We start from the raw sequence: 21214 nt of genomic DNA on the forward strand, positions 1-21214 counted from the left end.
GTATGTCTTTGGAGTACATGGCTGACACTTGAAGACATTATGCTAAATGAAATAAGCCAGCACAAAAGGACAAATACTGTATGATTCCACTTATTTGTGATACACAGACTAGCCAAATATTGAATACATGGAGACAAAGTAAAATGATGGTTGGTTACCAGGGTTTGTGAGAAAGAGGGAGTCACGGTTTAATGGTTACAGAGTTTCAGCATGGGATGATGAACAAGTTCTGGAGACGGAAAGTGGTGGTGGTTGTACAACAGTGTCAACATACTTAATGTACAGAAATACGCACTTAAAAATGGTAAAAGTAGTAAAATGTTTCTGTATATTTTACAATAAATTTTAAAACCTACAGGCTGCTACTACACTCGACCTATTCTGTATTCTACCACTAGGTGCCTTTTATTCCTCCCAAGTGGTCCTGCTTCCCGTGATTCAGGCTCTCTCTCTTTCTTGGCCCACAGTGTCCTCTGCTTTGCTCCCCACACGCCTCATCAGGAATACCTGGCACCTTCCTCTTCCCTTGATTCCTGCCCTTCCCTCAAGACCAAGTTCCTGGGCCTCTCATGAAACCTTTCCTGATGTCTATATTCCAGTGCACTCTCCATTTTGAAATAGTGTTGAGGTAGAGATAGTAAAATGGGGCAGGCAGATGAGAATGGCACGTAGAGATGAATTTGTAGACCGAGTAGCCAAGAACGTCCATGCTGAGCATCCACAGTGTGGGACGGGAAGTTTAATGGACTGTTACCCACATTTCATAAGTGAGAAAACAGAGGTGCTAGTTGATGGCGGGGTGGGCCCCAAACCAAGGCAGTAGTGTTCAAGTTCATGCTCTTTACCACTAGCTGCTTGTGCCTCTCAGGCCAGGGAAGGCCGAAGGGGCCATGGGATTGAAGGGAAGGACTGAGTTGTATTCGGTCTTTGCCATAATTGAATTGTACTAACTTCATTCTGATGCTTCAACATTAAAACCATTGTTCAGGGCTTCCCTGGTGGCACAGTGGTTAAGAATCCACCTGCCAATGCAGGGGACATGGGTCTGAGCCCTGGTCCGGGAAGATCCCACATGCCGTGGAGCAACTCAGCCCGTGTGCCACAACTACTGAGCCTGTGCTCTAGAGCTCGCGAGCCACAACTACTGAGCCCGCTTGCCACAACTACTGAAGCCTGCGTGCCTAGAGCCCATGCTCCGCCACAGGAGAAGCCACCCAATGAGAAGCCCATGCACCACAAAGAGTAGCCCCTGCTTGCCGCAACTAGAGAAAGCCCACGTGCAGCAAGGAAGACCCAATGCAGCCAAAAATAAATAGATAGATAGATAGATAGATAAATAAATAAATAAAAGAACCAAAGCTTAAAAAAAATTGTTCTGACTATTCTTTTAAATTCTTAAAGTCTGTTGCTTTACTGTTGTTTAATTTTTATGTTATTTGCTCTTCCCTCAGCCTAACGTTCCTGAAAGTTAAAGACTCCATTTTTTTTGTAGGTATTCTCCAAAACAGCCCATTCAGTATCTCAAATGTGTAGGTTAAGTGCCACTGCCCCGATGGTGACAGGGATTAAAAGTCTTGGAACACAGGGCACCAGGGTGTCCCGCCAGACAGCCTTCTGCCTGCCCCTTACCCTGAGTCCTGGGCAAGGCTGGCTCCTGGGTGAGCAGGGCTGTATTCTGTGTTACAGGTACACATGGCATTCAGAGATGTGGCTGTGGATTTCACCCAGGAGGAGTGGATGCTGCTGAGCCCTGCTCAGAGGTCCCTGTACCGGGAGGTGATGCTGGAGAACTACAGCAACCTGGTCTCGCTGGGTAAGCCTGTCATCTCTCAGGACCCGTATCCCAGCTAATGGGTACTTTAGGTTGTGCTTGAAGCAGCTATCTTGCTTTCTGACTTTGCCTTTGGGTTGGACTCAAAAGCAGAGACACTCTGTTCCCTCTTTCCCCATAGAAGGTCTGATTTTGTAGAATTGAAATGTGTAGAGGTATGTATGTGTCTGTGTGTTGTGTATGTGATCATCTGCATTTCTAGGCCTTTTCTCCCAATCTCTTGGGTAAGCATGACATGTCTTCCTAGTTATTAACTTCTTTTAAATGAGGGAGTTGTTCTCTCCCCAGGTTGGAGTAGGGTCGGTGAGCTGTCTTCCTGGTTTCACCTCTCCAGCAGAGAGCTCCCCACTCTCAGGTCTTTCCCACCACCTTTTGAAAGTCCCCACCCAGTGTGGCTCTGAGTTCAGGAACTGGCTTTTGAGCCTGTAACTTACAGCCATCTTGTTTTCTTTTTCTATGAGCAGGGATTCCATTTTCTAAACCAAAACTCATCACTCAGCTGGAGCAAGGGAAGGAAACCTGGAGAGAAGAGAGAAAATGCCCACCTGCCACTGGCCCGGGTGAGTGGGGAACACTGGGCAGCTCAGGGGGTTGAGGGCGAGAAGGCCTCACTCAGGTGCTGGGGAGGGAGGCTACTGTGCTGGCCCCAGGGCCACCCTGTGTGCTGCCCGCCGTGTGACCTTCCAGCCCTTCATCTGCACTCGAGCTTACCCTTTTAGCCCTCTCTGCCTCACTCAGTTCTCTCCCACATTCATAGGCTTCTTGCTCTTGTTACTATGTACTTTTAAAAGATCAAGCAAAAATGTGGAAGTAAAACTGAGTGAGCTAAAGAAAAAAGACAAGCCCAGTGGAAGGAAGGAAGGCTATAAAAAGCCAACTGGGAAATTGAAATGGAATTGTAAAAAAATTATAAGAATGGATTTCACTCAGGAGGGTGAAACTTTAAACGATTATGTAAGTACCTATATAATCCTCAATTTTGTCTCTTAGCCCTCAAAGCCTAAGCTAGTTACTATTTGGCCATTTAAGAAAAAGTTTGCTGACCCCTACTCAAAGGGATTACAATATACAGCCTTCACTTTTCCTTTTCTTCTTATTCTGGACACCACTTTGTGTAACATATAAGAATAGTGCAATTGCACACTTCAAATTAAACCTTTTTCCCCACTTGCTTTATTCTGTAGTTGTCATTTGTACTGCACCTCTATACTTTCTAATCTCCCTAATACAATGTTAAAATATTTGTTTTAAACACTCATATGTATTTACTTTTTAATCAAAAGAAAAAATGTTTTTATACTCATCCAGATAATTTACCATTTTCTGTGCTCTTCATTATTTTCCTGAAGATTTGAGTTTCTACCTGATAGCATTTTAGTTGTCTAGCATTTCTTGTAGTACAGGTGGCAGTGTATTCATTTAAATTTTGTTTTTCTGAATGTGTATTTCATCTTCATTCTCAAAGGATATTCTCACTGGATATAGAATTCTAGATTGGCTTATTTTTTCACCACTTTAAAGATACTGTTCCCCTGTTCTGGCTTCTACTGTTTCTGATGAGAAATCAGCTGTCATTTACACAATTATTACCTTGGTTTTTTTGTTCCTTTTCTTTTTAAACCTCTGGCTACTTTCAGAGTTTTCTGTATATGTTTGGTGTTCAGCTCTTTGACTGTGATGTAACAGAGGAAACATGCTTTTCTTTGTATTTTCCCTGCTTAGGGCTTGCTGAGATTTTTTAATCTATAAATTTATGGCTAGAGCCAAATTTGGGAAATTTTTGGACATTATTCTATCATGTTTCTTTTTCTGTTCCCTTCTCTTCCCCTTTTGGGGACTACAGTTACATGTGTATTAGTCCTTTTTACATTGTCCCACAGGTTGTTGAGCCTGTCTTTTTTTTTTTTTTTTCCCTCTCTGTTCTTCAGATTGATTTCTGTTGATCTGTCATCTCCAATATGCTACTAAGTTCTGGCCAGTGAATTTTTCATTTTAGATAGGGTATTTTTTCAGTTTTGTCATTTCCATTTACTTTTATTATAATTTTCCATTTTCATGATGATATTTCCTAACTGTTCATTAATGAAGAGCAAATTTTCCTTTACCTTCTTTAGCAGAATAACTCCTATGCTTAGTGGATACATTTTTATTTATTTATTTATTTATTTATTAACATCTTTATTGGAGTATAATTGCTTTACAATGGTGTGTTAGTTTCTGCTTTATAACAAAGTGAATCCGTTATACATATACATATGTTCCCATATCTCTTCCCTCTTGCATCTCCCTCCCTCCCATCCTCCCTTTCCCACCCCTCTAGGTGGTCACAGAGCACTGAGCTGATCTCCCTGTGCTATGCGGCTGCTTCCCACTACCTATCTGTTTTACGTTGGGTACTGTATATATGACAATGCCACTCTCTCACTTGGTCACAGCTTACCCTTCCCCCTCCCCATATCCTCAAGCTCATTCTATAGTGGGTCTGTGTCTTTATTCCTGTCTTGCCCCTAGGTTCTTCATGACTTTTTTTTTTTTCCTTAGATTCCATATATATGTGTTAGCATACGGTATCTGTTTTTCTCTTTCTGACTTACTTCAGTCTGTATGACAGACTCTAGGTCCATCCACCTCACTACAAATAACTCAATTTCGTTTCTTTTTATGGCTGAGTAATATTCCATTGTATATATGTGCCACATCTTCTTTATCCATTCATCTGTTGATGGACACTTAGGTTGCTTCCATGTCCTGATTATTGTAAATAGGGCTGCAATGAACATTTTGGTACATGACTCTTTTAGAATTATGGTTTTCTCAGGGTACATGCCCAGTAGTGGGATTGCTGGGTCATATTGTAGTTCTATTTTTAGTTTTTTAAGGAACCTCCATACTGTTCTCCATAGTAGCTGTATCAATTTACATTCCCACCAAGAGCGCAAGAAGGTTGTCTTTTCTCCACACCCTCTCCAGCATTTATTGTTTCTAGATTTTTTGATGATGGCCATTCTGACCAGTGTGAGGTGATATCTCATTGTAGTTTTGATTTGCATTTCTCTAATGATTAATGATGTTGAGCATTCTTTCATGTGTTTGTTGGCAATCTATATATCTTCTTTGGAGAAATGTCTGTTTAGGTCTTCTGCCCATTTTTGGATTGGGATGTTTGCTTTTTTTGATATTGAGCTGCATGAGCTGCTTGTAAATTTTGGAGATTAATCCTTTGTTAGTTGCTTCATTTGAAAATATTTTCTCCCATTCTGAGAGTGGTCTTTTGGTCTTGTTTATGGTTTCCTTTGCTGTGCAAAAGCTTTTAAGTTTCATTAGGTCCCATTTGTTTATTTTTGGTTTTATTTCCATTACTCTAGGAGGTGGGTCAAAAAGGATCTTGCTGTGATTTATATCATAGAGTGTTCTGCTTATGTTTTCCTGTAAGAGTTTGATAGTGTCTGGCCTTACATTTAGGTCTTTCATCCATTTTGAGTTTATTATTTTGTGTATGGTGTTAGGGAGTGTTCTAATTTCATACTTTTACATGTACCTGTCCAGTTTTCCCAGCATCACTTATTGAAGAGACTGTCTTTTCTCCACTGTATATTCTTGCCTCCTTTATCGAAGATAAGGTGACCATATGTGCATGGGTTTATCTCTGGGCTTTCTATCCTGTTCCATTGATCTATATTTCTGTTTTTGTGCCAGTACCATACTGTCTTTTGATTACTGTAGCTTTGTAGTATAGTCTGAAGCCAGGGAGCCTGATTCCTCCAGCTCCATTTTTTGTTCTCAAGATTGCTTTGGCTATTCGGGGTCTTTTGTGTTTCCATACAAATTGTGAAATTTTTTATTCTAGTTCTGTGAAAAATGCCAGTGGTAGTTTGATAGGGATTGCATTAAATCTGTAGATTGCTTTGGGGATTATAATCATTTTCACAATGTTGATTCTTCCGATCCAGGAACATGGTATATCTCTCCATCTGTTTGTATCATCTTTAATTTCTTTCATCAGTGTCTTATAATCTGCATACAGGTCTTTTGTCTCCTTAGGTAGGTTTATTCTGGATATTTTATTCTTTTTGTTGCAATGGTAAATGGGAGTGTTTTCTTAATTTCACTTTCAGATTTTTCATCATTAGTGTATAGGAATGCCAGAGATTTCTGTGCATTAATTTTGTATCCTGCTACTTTACCAAATTCATTGATTAGCTCTAGTAGTTTTCTGGTAGCATCTTTAGGATTCTCTATGTATAGTATCTTGTCATCTGCAAACAGTGACAGCGCTACTTCTTCTTTTCCAATTTGTATTCCTTTTATTTCTTTCTTCTCTGATGGCTGTGGCTAAAACTTCCAAAACTATGTTGAATAATGGTGGTGAGAGTGGGCAACCTTGTCTTGTTCCTGATCTTAATGGAAATGGTTTCAGTTTTTCACCATTGAGGATGATGTTTGCTGTGGGTTTGTCATATATGGCCTTTATTATGTTGAGGAAAGTTCCCTCTATGCCTACTTTCTGCAGGGTTTTTATCATAAATGGGTGTTGAATTTTGTCGAAAGCTTTCTCTGCATTGATTGAGATGATGATAGGTTTTTATTCTTTAATTTGTTAATATGGTGTATCACATTGATTGATTTGTGTATATTGAAGAATCCTTGCATCCCTGGGATAAACCCCACTTGATCATGGTGTATGATCCTTTTAATGTGCTGTTGGATTCTGTTTGCTAGTATTGTGTTGAGGAGTTTTGCATCTATGTTCATCGGTGATATTGGCCTGTAGTTTTCTTTCTTTGTGACATCATTTTCTGGTTTTGGTATCAGGGTGATGGTGGCCTCGTAGAATGAGTTTGGGAGTGTTCCTCCCTCTGCTATATTTTGGAAGAGTTTGAGAAGGATAGGTGTTAGCTCTTCTCTAAATGTTTGATAGAATTCGCCTGTGAAGCCATCTGGTCCTGGGCTTTTGTTTGTTGGAAGATTTTTTATCACAGTTTCAATTTCAGTGCTTGTGATTGGTCTGTTCATATTTTCTATTTCTTCCTGGTTCAGTCTCGGCAGGTTGTGCATTTCTAAGAATTTGTCCATTTCCTCCAGGTTGTCCATTTTATTGGCATAGAGTTGCTTGTAGTAATCTCTCATGATCCTTTGTATTTCTGCAGTGTCAGTTGTTACTTCTCCTTTTTCATTTCTAATTCTATTGATTTGAGTCTTCTCCCTTTTTTTCTTTTCTTTTTTTTTTTTTTTTTTTTGCGGTATATGGGCCTCTCTCTGTTGTGGCCTCTCCCGTTGCGGAGCACAGGCTCCGGACGCACAGGCCCAACGGCCATGGCTCACGGGCCCAGCCGCTCCGCGGCATGTGGGATTTTCCCAGACCGGGGCACGAACCCGTGTCCCCTGCATCGGCAGGCGGACTCTCAACCACTGCGCCACCAGGGAAGCCCCTCCCTTTTTTTCTTGATGAGTCTGGCTAATGGTTTATCAATTTTGTTTATCTTCTCAAAGAACCAGCTTTTAGTTTTATTGATCTTTGCTATTGTTTCCTTCATTTCTTTTTCATTTATTTCTGATCTGATCTTTATGATTTCTTTCCTTCTGCTAACTTTGGGGTTTTTTTGTTCTTCTTTCTCTAATTGCTTTAGGTGCAAGGTTAGGTTGTTTATTTGAGATGTTTCCTGTTTCTTAAGGTAGGGTTGTATTGCTATAAACTTCCCTTTTAGAACTGCTTTTGCTGCATCCCATAGGTTTTGGGTCGTCATGTCTCCATTGTCATTTCTTTCTAGGTATTTTTTGATTTCCTCTGATTTCTTCAGTGCTCACTTCGTTATTAAGTAGTGTACTTTTTAGCCTCCATGTGTTTGTATTTTTTACAGATCTTTTCCTGTAATTGATATCTAGTCTCATAGCGTTGTGGTCAGAAAAGATACTTGATAGGATTTCAATTTTCTTAAATTTACCAAGGCTTGATTTGTGACCCAAGATATGATCTGTCCTGGAGAATGTTCCATGAGCACTTGAGAAGAATGTGTATTCTGTTGTTTTGGGATGGAATGTCCTATAAATATCAATAAAGTCCATCTTGTTTAATGTATCATTTAAAGCTTTGGATACATTTTTAAATGAAAAATTGCAAAACAGTGTTTATTACACGGTTCAGTTTTTTATTAAGAGAAGTGTGTGAAAGACTGTATATCAGTATGTTTATGTGAACACAGATGTCTAAATTATTGTTTACTGTGACCAGTGCTTACCTTGGTGGGGATAGAATTGGAGAGAGTGGGGCAAAGTGTTTCTGGGAGCGTTTTTTACTTGGCATTCTTTTTAAATGATAGAGGTATAGATAACTTTAAGGAATTGTGTTTTGTTTGTTTTTGGGGGGTGTTTGGGGGTTTTTTTTGTTGCTTTTTTTTTTCATCTTTTGGCCATGTCATGTGGCCTGTGGGATCTTAGTTCCCTGACCAGGAATTGAACCCACGCCCTCTGCATTGGAAGCGCAGTCTTAACCACTGGACCGCCAGGGAACTCCATCGAATTGTGTGTTTTTTAGTTTTTAAAATACTTTTGACAATTTTATAAATGTTTCATACACAGAGAAGTATATGTTTTCTTTTTCTGTGTAGGAAATTTTCTATTTCTCAGTTTTATTAAATTTAAAAGAAGCTTACAGTTAATTTTATCTTAGAATCATGGGAATATAGCATATATAATAGAAACTATTTCTATTTTTCAAGTTATTTATATTCTTGTTTTTTGTCTGCTAAGAGTCATAAAGCTCCCCAATGTCATGTAATTTATATCAAATCCTCCATTTATTTCTAAGTTTTTGCCTTATATTCCACTTCAGTGTACTGTTAGGCATGTAAAGTTTCATGACAATTTTATCTCATTCATTAATGAAGTTTTTAAAATTCTTTGTTCCATGTGATATTCCTTTAACTTTCCCTTATTTCTTGTTAGTCTTAGCACCCACTTTGTTGTGGTTTTTTGTTTGTTTTGAGTGGGGGTGGGTTGGTATGGTATTTAATGTGATTTTGGTGGTTTGTAGCTGGTATTGCATTTTATGCCAGACCAACTGTTGTCTTTGAATAGGGACTTTTGCCCTTTCACATTTACTGTAGTAACTGATCAGTTTCATGGGACTTACTTAGGGGCGAACTCTGGGGCAGATGCAGAGGTTCTTGACTACAGTGATAGGAAAGGTCAGGGCAAAGGAAGAAAGCATCTGTCTTAGCTCAGGAGGCTGCTAAAAGAAAACACCACACTGGGTGGCACAAGCACAAGAGTTTTTTCTGTGTTTTTGGAGGCTCACAGTTCTTGGCTGATCAGGGTGCTGGCAGATTCGGTTACACAGGAGTCCTGTCTCCTTGGCTTGAAAATGGCTGCCTTCTTGCTCTATCCTCACCTGGCCTTTCCTCTGTGCCTGCACATCCCGGCTCCTCTGCCTCTTACAAGGAGGTCACCAGTCATATTGGATTAGAGCCTTATGACCTCTTTAAAGGCCCTATCTCTGAAGACAGTAGTGTACTATACAGGATGGAATAATTCTAGAATGTAGATGTGTACACAGTTGGTTTTTGAAAGTTCAGTTCACTGATCAAGGCAACTGTTCAGGTAGATACAGCAGTATCTGTACCTGGATTCTCAAACTGTGTGATCATTTATTGTCTTCAGCTGACTAGAACCAGCTGTGATGAAACAATGCACTCAGTGTTGACATCTCCTTGCAAAGAGGTATATAAGAACAAAATTTTTATATTGATTTCTGGGGAAATTTTTTGTGTGTGTGTGATTCCAAGTAAATTTCTTAATATTGACAGTTTCAATGAGAAAATTAAAAATGTTTACAGTACATTGTATGTCTCTTAAAATAAAAAAGACCTATTCTCCTTCAGTAACTTCTCCCTATTTGAAATTGTCTGTCACCTATCCTAGTCCATATTTTCCACTGACCTCTAAGATACTCTCTCTCTGTCTTTATTGATTTTAATACCTGGCTGCATTTGTATTTCACCTCCTTCCTTTGTTACCATCTTGGGGTTGTATACCATATTGGACACTCTGACCTCAGAGTTAGTTCTCTTTCTTACTGTTAGGGAATATAACCCCAGCTTCTTGCCACCTCTGGTACCTTAAACTCTAAAATTCTCCCATTTTGTTGTTTCCTTATCCTTCCATCCTCTGCCATTAAATCAAGCTTATTGCACTTTTCTAAGCCAGTAACTTTTCCTCAGTCTCTTGCTTCATCTCCATTTCTTACCAGCATTCTCATTTGTTTCTGTTGACCTATCATAGCCACCCTTTTTTTCTTTCCAGCAATTGATTTCCACTCCTATACCCAGATGGCAGGCAATGCTACAAGAAAATTCACATAATCTATAGTTTTCAACTTGTATTTCTTTGTTCTGTTGGTGCCAGATTCGACTCACCCATTGACTCCCCATCATTCTTTTTTTTGGGGGGGGATTTTTTTTTATTCAAACAGAAAGTCACAAAAATTATAATCATCCTCATCAGTTCACTCAGTCCCATGTAATTAATTTTTTTTCATCTTGATCTTTTGTTAGCACTTTTATTAATTCATCAGTTTTCCAGCAGAGTTCTGAAAATGCTTATTCATTCAGTTCAGCAGTATAGTCAGTTACCAGAAACCTGTACTTGTCTGGGTCTTTTCCATGAATTCCTTGAAGATGAAACCCTTTTATAGGAACATTTTTGCAAAAGCATCAGAATACACCCAGAACTGTCTGTAAATGACAAAAGACTTAAAAATGACCACGGTTAAAAGATTTGATGAAAGTTCATAATAATGCAATTGACAAGGAAATTTAGTTATTTCTGAGATATACATTTTAAAGTAATAACTAGAATTATGACTTATAACATTATACCAGAACATATAAGATTTTTAGAAATTTCATGTAATGTCTGAAACATTTGTATTAACATATTTCCATACAAATAACCCGAAGAAAGTTTAGTATTGTTTTTTTCATTTTTTTATACTGCAGGTTCTTATTAGTCATCAATTTTATATACGTCAGTGTATACATGTCAATCTGAATCACGCAATTTAGCACACCACCATCCCACCCCACCGTGGTTTTGCTCCCTTGGTGTCCATACATTTGTTCTCTACATTTGTATCTCAACTTGTGCCCTGCAAACCAGTTCATCTGTACCATTTTTCTAGGTTCCACATACATACGTTAATATACGATATTTGTTTTTCTCTTTCTGACTTACTTCACTCTGTATGACAGTCTCTAGATCCATCCAGGTCTCAACAAATGACTCAGTTTTGTTCCTTTTTATGGCTGAGTAATATTCCATTGTATATATGTACCACAACTTCTTTTCCATTTGTCTGTCGATGGGCATTTAGGTTGCTTCCATGACCTGGCTATTGTAAATAGTGCTGCAGTGAACATTGGGGTGCATGTGTCTTTTTGAATTATGGTTTTCTCTGGGTATATGCCCAGTAGTGGGATTGCTGGGTCATATGGTAATTCTATTTTTAGTTTTTTAAGGAACCTCCATACTGTTCTCCATAGTGGCTGTATCAATTTACATTCCCACCAACAGTGCAAGAGGGCTCCCTTTTCTCCACACCCTCTCCAGCATTTGTTTGTAGATTTTCTGATGATGCTCATTCTAACTGGTGTGAGGTGATACCTCATTGTAGTTTTGATTTGCATTTCTCTAATAATTAGTGATGTTGAGCAGCTTTTCATGTGCTTCTTGGCCATCTGTGTGTCTCCTTTGGAGAAATGTCTATTTAGGTCTTCTGCCCATTTTTGGATTGGGTTGTTTGTTTAATATTGAGCTGCATGAGCTGTTTATATATTTTGGAGATTAATCCTTTGTCCGTTGATTCCTTTGCAAATATTTTCTCCCATTCTGAGGGTAGTCTTTTTGTCTTGTTTATGGTTTCCTTTCCTGTGCAAAAGCTTTTAAGTTTCATTAGGTCCTATTTGTTTATTTTTGTTTTTATTTCCATTACTCTAGGAGGTGGATCAAAAAATATCTTGCTGTGATTTATGTCACAGAGTGTTCTTCCAATGTTTTCCTCTAAGAGTTTTATAGTGTCCAGTCTTACATTTAGGTCTTGAATCCATTTTGAGTTCACTTTTGTGTATGGTGTTAGGGAGTGTTCTAATTTCATTGTTTTACATGTAGCTGTCCAGTTTTCCCAGCATCACTTATTGAAGAGACTGTCTTTTCTCCATTGTATATCTTTGCCTCCTTTGTCTTAGATTAGCTGACCATAGGTGCATGGGTTATCTCTGGGCTTTCTATCTTGTTCCATTGATCTATGTTTCTGTTTTTGTGCCAGTACCATATTGTCTTCATTACTGTAGCTTTGTAGTATAGTCTGAAGTCAAGGAGTCTGATTCCTCCAGCTCCGTTTTTTTTCCTTCAAGACTGCTTTTGCTATTCGGGGTCTTTTGTGTTTCCATACAAATTTTAAGATGATTTGTTCTAGTTCTGTAAAAAATGCCATTGGTAATTTGATAGGGATTGCTTTGAATCTGTAGATTGCTTTGGGTAGTATAGTCATTTTCACAATATTGATTCTTCCAATCCAAGAACATGGTATATCTCACCATCTCTTGGTATCATCTTTTATTTCTTTCATCAGTGTCTAATAGTTTTCTGCATACAGGTCTTTTTTCTCCCTAGGTAGGTTTATTCCTAGGTCTTTTATTCTTTTTGTTGCAATGGTCAGTGGGAGTGTTTCCATAATTTCTCTTTCAGATTTTTCATCATTAGTGTATAGGAATGCCAGAGATTTCTGTGCATTAATTTTGTATCCTGCAACTTTACCAAATGCATTGATTAGCTCTAGTAGTTTTCTGGTGGCATTTTTAAGATTCTCTATGTATAGTATCATGTCATCTGCAAACAGTGACAGTTTTACTTCTTCTTTTCCAATTTGTATTCCTTTTATTTCTTTTTCTTTTCTGATTGCAGTGGCTAGGACTTCCAAAACTATGTTGAATAATAGTGGTGAGAGTGGACATCCTTGTCTTGCTCCTGATCTTAGAGGAAATGCTTTCAGTTTTTCACCATTGAGAATGATGTTTGCTGTGGGTTTGTCGTATCTGGCCTTTATTATGTTGAGGTAGGTTCCCTCTATGCCCACTTTCTGGAGAGCTTTTATCATAAATAGGTATTGAATTTTGTCAAAAGCTTTTTCTGCATCTATTGAGATGATCATATGGTTTTTATTCTTCAGTTTGTTAATATGGTGTATCACATTGATTGATTTGCGTGTATTGAAGAATCCTTGCATCCCTGGGATAAATCCCACTTGATCATGGTGTATGATCCTTTTAATGTGCTGTTGGATTGTTTGCTAGTATTTTGTTGAGGAATTTTGCATCTATATTCATCAGTGATATTGGTCTGTAATTTTTAATTTTTTTTTTGTAGTATCTTTGTCTGGTTTTGGTATCAGGGTGATTGGTGGCCTCATAAAATGAGTTTGGGAGTGTTCCTTCCTACGCAATTTTTTGGAAGAGTTTGAGAAGTATAGGTGTTAGCTCTTCTCTAAATGTTTGATAGAATTCACCTGTGAAGCCATTGGTCCTGGACGTTTGTTTGTTGGAAGATTTTTAATCACAGTTTCAATTTCATTACTTGTCATTGGTCTGTTCATATTTTCTATTTCTTCCTGGTTCAGTCTTGGAAGGTTATACCTTTCTAAGAATTTGTCCATTTCTTCCAGGTTGTCCATTTTATTGGCATAGAGTTGCTTGTAGTAGTCTCTTAGGATGATTTGTGTTTCTGCAGTGTCTGTTGTAACTTTTCCTTTTTCATTTCTAATTCTATTGATTTGAGTCCTCTCCCTCTTTTTCTTGATGAGTCTGGCTAATGGTTTATCAATTTTGTTTATCTTCTCAAAGAACCAGCTTTTAGTTTTATTGATCTTTGCTATTGTTTTGTTTCTATTTCATTTATTTCTGCTCTGATCTTTATGATTTCTTTCCTTCTGCTAACTTTGGGTTTTGTTTGTTCTTCTTTCTCTAGTTCCTTTAGGTGTAAGGTTAGATTGTTTACTTGAGATTTTTCTTGTTTCTTGAGTTAGGCTTGTATAACTATAAACTTCCCTCTTAGAACTGCTTTTGCTGCATCCCATAGGTTTTGGATCATCATGTTTTCATTGTCATCTTTCTCTAGGTATTTTTTGATATCCTCTTCGATTTCTTGAGTGATCTCTTGGTTATTTAGTAACGTATTTTTTAGTCTCCATGTGTTTGTGTTTTTTACGTTTTTTCCCCTGTAATTCATTTCTAATCTCATAGCGTTGTGGTCAGAAAAGATGCTTGATGTGATTTCAGTTTTCTTAAATTTACTGAGCCTTTATTTTTGACCCAAGATGTGATCTATCCTGGAGAATGTTCCGTGTGCACTTGAGAAGAAAGTTAATCTACTGTTTTTCAATGGAATGTCCTATAAATATCAATTAAATCTATCTGGTCTATTGTGTCATTTAAAGCTTCTCTTTCCTTATTTGTTTTCATTTTGGATGATCTGTCCATTGGTGTAAGTGAGGTGTTAAAGTCACCCACTATTATTGTGTTACTGTCAATTTCCTCTTTTATAGCTGTTAGCAGTTGCCTTATGTATTGAGGTGCTCCTATGTTGGGTGCATATATATTTATAATTGTTATATCTTCTTCTGGGATGGATCCCTTGATCATTATGTAGTGTCCTTCCTTGTCTCTTGTAACATTCTTTATTTTAAAGTCTATTTTATCTGATATGAGTATAGCTACTCCAGCTTTCTTTTGATTTCCATTTGCATGGAATATCTTTTTCCATCACCTCACTTTCAGTCTGTATGTGTCCCTAGGTCTGAAGTGGGTTTCTTGTAGACAGCATATATATGGGTCTTGTTTTTGTATCCATTCAGCAAGCCTGTGTCTTTTGGTTGGAGCATTTAATCCATTCATGTTTAAGGTAATTATTGATATGTATGTTCCTGTGACCATTTTCTTAGTTGTTTTGGGTTTGTTTTTGTAGGTCTTTTTCTTCTCTTGTGTTTCCCACTTAGAGAAGTTCCTTTAGCATTTATTGTAGAGCTGGTTTCGTGGTGCTCAATTCTCTTAGCTTTTGCTTGTCTGTAAAGCGTTTGATTTCTCCATCGAATCTGAATGCGATCCTTGCCAGGTAGAGTAATCTTGGTTGTAGGTTCTTACTTTTCATCACTTTATCATGCCAGTCCCATCTGGCTTGTAGAGTATCTGCTGAGACATCAGCTGTTAACCTTATGGGAGTTCCCTTGTATATTATTTGTCATTTTTCCCTTGCTGCTTTCAATAATTTTTCTTTGTCTTTAATTTTGGCCAATTTGATTTCTATGTGTCTCAGTGTGTTTCTCCTTGGGTTTATCCTGTATGGGACTCGCTGTGCTTCCTGGAGTTGGGTGGCTATTTCCTTTCCCATGTTAGGTAAGCTTTCGACTATAATCTCTTCAAATATTTTCTCTGGTTCTTTCTCTCTCTCTTCTCCTTCTGGGACCCCTATAATGTGAATGTTGTTGTGTTTAATGTTGTCCCAGAGGTCTCTTAGGCTGTCTTCATTTCTTTTCCTTCTTTTTTCTTTATTCTGTTCTGCAGCAGTGAATTCCACCATTCTGTCTTCCAGGTCACTTATCCGTTCTTCTGCCTCAGTTATTCTGCTATTGATTCCTTCTAGTGTAGTTTTCATTTCAGTTATTGTATTGTTCATCTCTGTTTGTTTGTTCTTTAATCCTTCTAGGTCTTTGTTAAACATTTCTTGCACCTTCTCGATCTTTGCCTCCATTGTTTTTCCGAGGTCCCAGATCATCTTCACTATCATTATTCTGAATTCTTTTTCTAGAAGGTTGCCTATCTCCACTTCATTTAGTTGTTTTTCTGGGGTTTTATCTTGTTCCTTCATCTGGTACATAGCCCTCTGCGTTTTCATCTTGTCCTTCTGTGAATGTGGTTTTTTTTTTCCACAGGCTGCAGGATTGTAGTTCTTCTTGCTTCTGCTGTCTGCCCTCTGGTGGATGAGGCTATCTAAGAGGCTTGATGGGAGGGACTGGTGGTGGGTAGAGCTGGCTGTTGCTCTGGTGGGCAGAGCTCAGTAAAACTTTAATCCACTTGACTGCTGATGGGTGGGGCTGGGTTCCCTCCCTGTTGGTTGTTTGGCCTGAGGCTACACAACACTGGTGACTACCTGGGCTCTTTGCTGGGGCTAATGGCAGACTCTGGGGAGGGCTCACACTGAGTAGTACTTCCCAGAACTTCTACTGCCAGCGTCCTTGTCCCCACGGTGAGCCACAGCCACCCCCTGCCTCTGCAGGAGACCCTCCAACACTAGCAGGTAGGTCTGGGTCAGTCTTGCCTGGGGTCACTGCTCCTTCCCCTGGGTCCCGATGCACACACTACTTTGTGTGTGCACTCTAAGAGTGGAGTCTCTGTTTCCCGCAGTCCTATTGAAGTCATGCAGTCAATTCCCACTAGGCTTCAAAGTCTGATTCTCTAGGAATTCCTCCTCCCATTGCCGGACCCCCAGGTTGGGAAGCCTGACGTGGGGCTCAGAACCTTCACTCCAGTGGGTGGATTTCTGTGGTATAAGTGTTCTCCAGTCTGTGAGTCATCCACCCACCAGTTATGGGATTTGATTTTACTGTGATTGTGCCCCTCCTACCATCTCATTGTGGCTTCTCCTTTGTCGTTGGATGTGGGGTATCTTTTTTGGTGAGTTCCAGTGTCTTCCTGTCGATGATTGTCCAGCAACCAGCTGTGATTCTGGTGTTCTCGCAAGAGGGAGTGAGAGCACGTCCTTCTACTCTGCCATCTTGGTTCCTCCCCCTGGGGAAGTTTTTATTTAGATTAATTATGGAAGTTAACAGGGCTTGAATTGGTCAGGGGCACCAGTCACTGTGGGGGGGGCGCCTAGACTATGTATGTGTTGTTTATTGCAGAAAGCCTACTGCCTTGTAGAAATGCTGGTACAAAGTAATCCTCTAAGGACTATTTGTTAGTGAGGCGGGACACTCCATTTCAGGTGTTTTCGCTCGTGATCTCTTTAACCGCGACTATGGTGCCTCCTCCACCAGGGGTCCTCCAGTCTGAATGACTGCTCTCCTTCCACCCCATTCTCCTAGGGAAACAGGGGAGACAAGACCCTTCCACGAGGGTCCTGTGGTTAGATCTCTCTGTCATAGAATATCGTTTGGGCCCAGTTTCTATCACTGTGGTGGCTGGGCGTTAGGAGGTAAATGTAGCAGGTCCTGTGAAGGAAGTCTTGCCGGGTAGCCCATAAGTTCTAAGCATTTGGAAGAACAGGGAATCAAGTCTTAACATCAGATGAGGCAGAACTGCTCCGGCTGCCTCGGGTCTCAGTTCTGACTCACGCTCCTCTCTCTGCAGGAGAACCAAAGCCAGAACTCCATCTCGGTCCCTTCCGCCCTCCGGACTTCTCCAGTCAGCAGTTCCGCATGCAGCAGCACATGCTGTGTAGTCACCCTCCCTGGATCTTCACGTGCTGGTGTGCAGAAGAGCCTGTCCAGCCAGGAGATCCGTGCCCTGGGGACCAGCAGCAGCAGCAGCAGCTGCAAGCCTCTGATGGAAGTCCCTGGAATGATAAAGCAGAAGGTCAGGAGAGAGAAGGCACCCAGCCTTTGTTTGGAAAGACAAAGAAAAGGACTTCAGGCACGTTCCCCAGGCCGCCACCCCAGCGGCAGCCGGTCAGCTCTGGGGATGGCATCCAAGGCGTGGAGGTAGCGGCCAGCCCAGCTCAGACGGGGAACCCCGAGGAAACAGACAGACTGTTGAAGAGGATAGAAGTCTTAGGGTTTGGAACAGTCAACTGTGGGGAGTGTGGACTGGGCTTCAGCAAGATGACAAACCTGCTCAGTCACCAGAGGATACACTCAGGGGAGAAGCCTTATGTGTGCGGGGTGTGTGAGAAGGGCTTTAGCCTAAAGAAAAGCCTTGCCAGACACCAGAAGGCACACTCGGGGGAGAAGCCCATTGTGTGCAGGGAGTGTGGGCGAGGCTTTAACCGGAAGTCGACACTCATCATACACGAGAGGACACACTCAGGCGAGAAGCCTTACATGTGCAGCGAGTGCGGGCGAGGCTTCAGCCAGAAGTCAAACCTCATCATACACCAGCGGACACACTCTGGGGAGAAGCCCTACGTGTGCCAGGAATGTGGGAAAGGCTTCAGCCAGAAGTCAGCTGTCGTCAGACACCAGAGGACGCACTTGGAGGAGAAGACTATCGTGTGCAGTGACTGTGGACTGGGCTTCAGCGACAGGTCGAACCTCATCTCACACCAGAGGACACACTCCGGGGAGAAGCCTTATGCCTGCAAGGAGTGTGGGCGGTGCTTCAGGCAGAGAACCACCCTTGTCAACCACCAGAGGACACACTCCAAGGAGAAGCCTTATGTGTGTGGCGTGTGTGGGCACAGCTTCAGCCAGAATTCAACCCTCATCTCACACAGGCGGACACACACTGGGGAGAAGCCTTACGTGTGTGGGGTGTGTGGGCGAGGCTTTAGTCTCAAGTCACACCTCAACAGACACCAGAACATACACTCAGGGGATAAGCCCATTGTGTGTAAGGACTGTGGGCGAGGCTTCAGCCAGCAGTCAAATCTCATCAGACACCAGAGGACACACTCAGGGGAAAAGCCCATGGTGTGTGAGGAGTGCGGGCGAGGCTTCAGCCAGAAGTCCAACCTTGTTGCACACCAGAGGACACACTCAGGAGAAAAGCCGTACGTGTGCAGGGAGTGTGGGCGAGGCTTCAGTCACCAGGCAGGTCTCATCCGGCACAGGCGGAAACACTCGAGGGAAAAGCCTTACACGTGCAGGCAGTGTGGACTTGGCTTTAGCAATAAGTCAGCTTTAATCACGCACAAATGGGTACACTCGGAAGAAAAGCCCTGTTTTTTCAGAGAGTGTGGCCAAGGCTTTCCCCAAAAGTCACACCTCATCTTACATCAGATGACACACCACGGCAGGAAGCCTTATGTGTGCAAGATGTGTGGACAAGGCTTTAGCCAGAGGTCTCACCTCAGCAGACACAGGAGGATGAAGTCCGCCCACCACAAACTGCGACTTCAGTCTGACCCTGAGGCCTACTCAGAGCAATCTTCTGACCCCTTACACTCTCTTTGAGAGTGAAGATGGTGGTGAGGACTGAATAAACAAACATCTTACACTTTCATGAAACGCATTCCGTAAGTGGTCAAAGGACATTTGACTTCGTTTACTTCCTCCATGCTACGTCTTCATGTTTTGTGGTCTTTTGTTCTAATAAACTGCTTCTTTACAAACCGTGGCTGTGTACCTCATTCATTCCTCTATAAAGATAGGGAATAAGGAGTGTTATGGAAATCTTGAGCTGCTGAGTCCACTATTCCATAAAAATTCAGTTCCTTGTAAGACATAAGAACTGAGTCACTCCGTATTTATTGGAAAAGTCTGGTCCCCTGTATAAGGAGAGAATCTGGGGACTGTATTCAGGGGATTCAGGGGATTCAGGTGAGGGGAGGGAATCTTCCAGGAAATATGGCTTCCCCTAGCCACTCCTCTCATCTGTAGCCCCCTTTCTTGCCCCTCTCCTCCTGGCTCTGAAACATCTACATTGTTGCCTTTGCTGAATCATCCCCTAACTACCTTTATTGCTTTTTTTCAGGCTTTGGTCCCTAGTCCTCATGTCTTGGGGCCCCCTTGACAATATATTGTCCCCAGCACTCCAGTCCCAGAGCCTGGTCCTCTGGCTATGACAACCTTGGGTCTCCAGTCACACCCATTCAGATCACCAAGAACATGGTGCTCTGATAATGAGACAGCCTGTAAGCAGGTGCCCTCCTAGGCCCTTCGGTAACAGGAATAAGACTTGAAGCCACATTCCCAAATCAGCCCTGTAACATTAGGGTTAGAACTTCCAGTTGTGCTCCTTGGCACTCCGCCCCATGCCCAGCCCTCATGCCAACCATCCAGTAACTGGTCTAAGGTCCCTTAGCCACACACCCTCAAGAGTTAGAACTTAGTAGTTCTCCAACCACAAGGCTATTTATCATAGTGAAAAGGTATTTAATCATATTTGAAGATTCTCAACCATACCTCCTTCATTGTGTTCGCATCCACAGTGGTTTTGCTCTAAACAAGTGGCCTTTAAGGTAAGGATCATCTCAAGGTTGCAGCTATGAAAACCTTTAAGACTTCAGAAGATTTCAGTGTGCAGCTCCTAGACCCTACCAACTCCACAAAATGGCTTCTATGAGTTTTAAGGGTATCATCCCACGGCACCCTACACTCAACCCAAACCAGAGAGGGGCCCGACTTGAAAAGGTTTGTAGGTTTGGTTTCATCTAATGGAGTGAAATTCAGGAAGAGGCATAGGAAACCCAAGACATTTGAAATAGAAACACCAGCTTAGTCTGAAAAGGACAGAGAAAAACGCCTACGTTTATATGGGCAGGGAGGCAGGCTGAGAAATATACTGATCTGTAAACAGGCCATTTCTTAGGGAAAAGGAAGAATAACAGTGCAGACACAAAAGCCATGAGAGTCACTCCCAGGGGGCAGTACTGGGCACTTGTCAAGGAACTGATGGCATGTGTCCGGCTCAACTTCACAGTCCACACCAGGACACGTGGTCAGACTGTCAAAAGAGAATCTTGAAAGCATGGAAAGAGACGTGCCACGTATGAGAGATCCTCAGTAAGATTGACTCCGGTTTTTGTTAGACACCATGGATGCCAGAAGGCAGCGGGATGGTATATTTAATGTGCTTGAAAGAAAAAAAAGGTCAACCAAGAATTCTATGTCTGGCAAAAGTAGAGAAGTTAAGACATTCTCAGAAGGTCTGAGGGATTTCATAACTAATAGACATGACCTACAAGAAATGCTCAAGGCTGGAACGAAAGGACACTGGAATAGTAACCTGAAGCCATACAAAATGATAATAATAATGCCAGTAAAGGTAGCTGCATAGTTAAGTATGAAGTCAGTATCATCATATTTTTGGCTTGTAACTTTCTTTCTCATATGTGATTTAAAAGACAAATGAATAAACAATAATCATAAACCTGTTAATGAGCACGTAATGTATAAAGATATAAGTTGTGACAACACAACATAAGATGGGATGGAATTGTATAGAATAATTTTTATATGCTATTGAAATTAAGTTGGCATTAATTCAAACTAGATTGTTAGAAAATTAAGATGATAATTATAATCTCCAGGGTAATTTTGAAGAAAATAACTAGAAAAAATATACAGAAGTATATCCTGTACATATGTAAATATGTATATACAGAAATATACAGAATTTATATTTTGAGAAAAAAATGATACACTTGAAAAAAACACAAAAGAAGGCAGTATTGGATGAATTG

General features: G+C 40.8%; 1 protein-coding gene across 1 annotated transcript in view; it reads left to right on the top strand.

Moving 5' to 3' along the window:
* Positions 1-19141, top strand: part of ZNF133 (zinc finger protein 133) — a 33569-nt gene extending 14428 nt beyond the window's left edge. The window contains 3 exon segments of the mRNA XM_060120215.1: positions 1687-1813; positions 2296-2391; positions 17224-19141. Of these exon segments, the coding sequence (XP_059976198.1) occupies positions 1687-1813; positions 2296-2391; positions 17224-18983 (1983 nt within the window). The 3' untranslated portion in view covers positions 18984-19141.
* The last annotated feature ends 2073 nt before the right edge of the window (positions 19142-21214 follow it).

This window comes from Mesoplodon densirostris, chromosome 16 (assembly GCF_025265405.1).
Source record: "Mesoplodon densirostris isolate mMesDen1 chromosome 16, mMesDen1 primary haplotype, whole genome shotgun sequence".
Classification (NCBI taxonomy): Eukaryota; Metazoa; Chordata; class Mammalia; order Artiodactyla; family Ziphiidae; genus Mesoplodon; species Mesoplodon densirostris.